The 1340-nt window shown below is 27.9% G+C and overlaps 1 protein-coding gene across 1 annotated transcript; it reads right to left on the bottom strand.

The window, feature by feature from the left end:
* Positions 1-212: 212 nt before the first annotated feature.
* PCYB_006770 (hypothetical protein) lies at positions 213-944 on the bottom strand (the record flags this gene model as incomplete). The annotated part of the gene is made up of 2 exons (XM_004228098.1): positions 213-331; positions 467-944. The coding sequence occupies 2 exons, from the start codon at positions 942-944 to the stop codon at positions 213-215; spliced, it is 597 nt and encodes a 198-aa protein (XP_004228146.1).
* Positions 945-1340: the final 396 nt, after the last annotated feature.

Below are 1340 nucleotides of genomic sequence, written 5' to 3'. Positions count from 1 at the left end.
AAACCTTTATTTGTATATTGTAGAGTTCAGGGTTTAGGCTTCATAGTTCAGGCTAATATATTCATAGCTATTTAACGTTATTTCTTTTATTCATAAAATCAACGTTTCAGACGTTAATTTAAAATGTATCATGGTGTTGTTCCACATATCTTATGTGCTCACTAATTCTCATGGATGTATATGCACTATTTTTGTGTATTCCACCATTAGGATTATTCTGACAAACTATAGGCGATGTTGTATGGTCCCCTATTCGAATTATTTTCTGATGCCTGTAATAATTCATTAAAGGATCTTTTCTTCTTCATTAATGTATGGTTTATCCATGATGCTAAGGGGGTAAACTAATATCAGGAAATATATATGACACGTTAAGTTATAGAATTTTTATAATATATCATTTTTTTTATTATTGGTACACCATAAATTGTAAAATAGTGTTATCAATTTTGTACAAAAATTTTACCAACCTTGTATGTAATAAATGAAAAGAATGATATCACTGACATTATAGAAACTGGGATTGAAATGGTAGCAGCTAGTGAAGATCCTTGAAAGGATGGTAATTCTTTGGGGGCATTGCAATTTTCTATTGATTTAATATGATTATTATATCTTACTCGAAAGTTTTTTAATTCATTACAAAAATCTTGGTCATTACCATTATGACACAAATCTATGTAACCCATATATGTAGTAGCGCATTCTTTAGCACAGCCACATTTTTCTTTATTAGATGTAGTATCAATTTCAACTTTATTAAAATTTTTATATAAAGTAAAAAGTTTTATAAGATTTTCGGACTTTTTTTCGTTAAATTGATTTTTATATTCCTGAAATATGGAACCACTATCGTGTTGATTAATCAGATCCTTATACAATTCAATCGTATCGGTATGGCTTGGCTCACGATTCAGTACATCAACATATAACCAATAGTACATATATTTGCATCCATTTTCAGTATAAGAAGGATCATGATATAATGGTAAATTATTTCAAAAATTTTCAACTGCCTTGCATACAGAAAAAGATTCACATTTAGGCGATTTTAAAAGTGAACTAGTAAAATTATCACAATTACCGGTAGGAACTCCTTTTAATCCAACCTCTATATCCTCATCGCAAGACAATTGTTTTTCGTAATTAGTAAATGAACCTGCAACATTGTACTATAAATAAAAAGTTACATTATAGTGTGTTATTAGTAATATTAGCATATAATTCAGTTTTTGAATGATTCATTTAAGTATATAATTAATGTATAAATTAGATCTAATGTAACTCTTATAGAAAGAAGAAAAATTACAAATGTGGTTTTTGTATCAGTCATGCTATAC

This window comes from Plasmodium cynomolgi (assembly GCF_000321355.1).
Source record: "Plasmodium cynomolgi strain B DNA, scaffold: 1089, whole genome shotgun sequence".
In the NCBI taxonomy this organism is placed as follows: domain Eukaryota; phylum Apicomplexa; class Aconoidasida; order Haemosporida; family Plasmodiidae; genus Plasmodium; species Plasmodium cynomolgi.
Note: the sequence above shows the minus strand (reverse complement) of the source record. Positions and strands in the feature narration are given on the sequence as shown.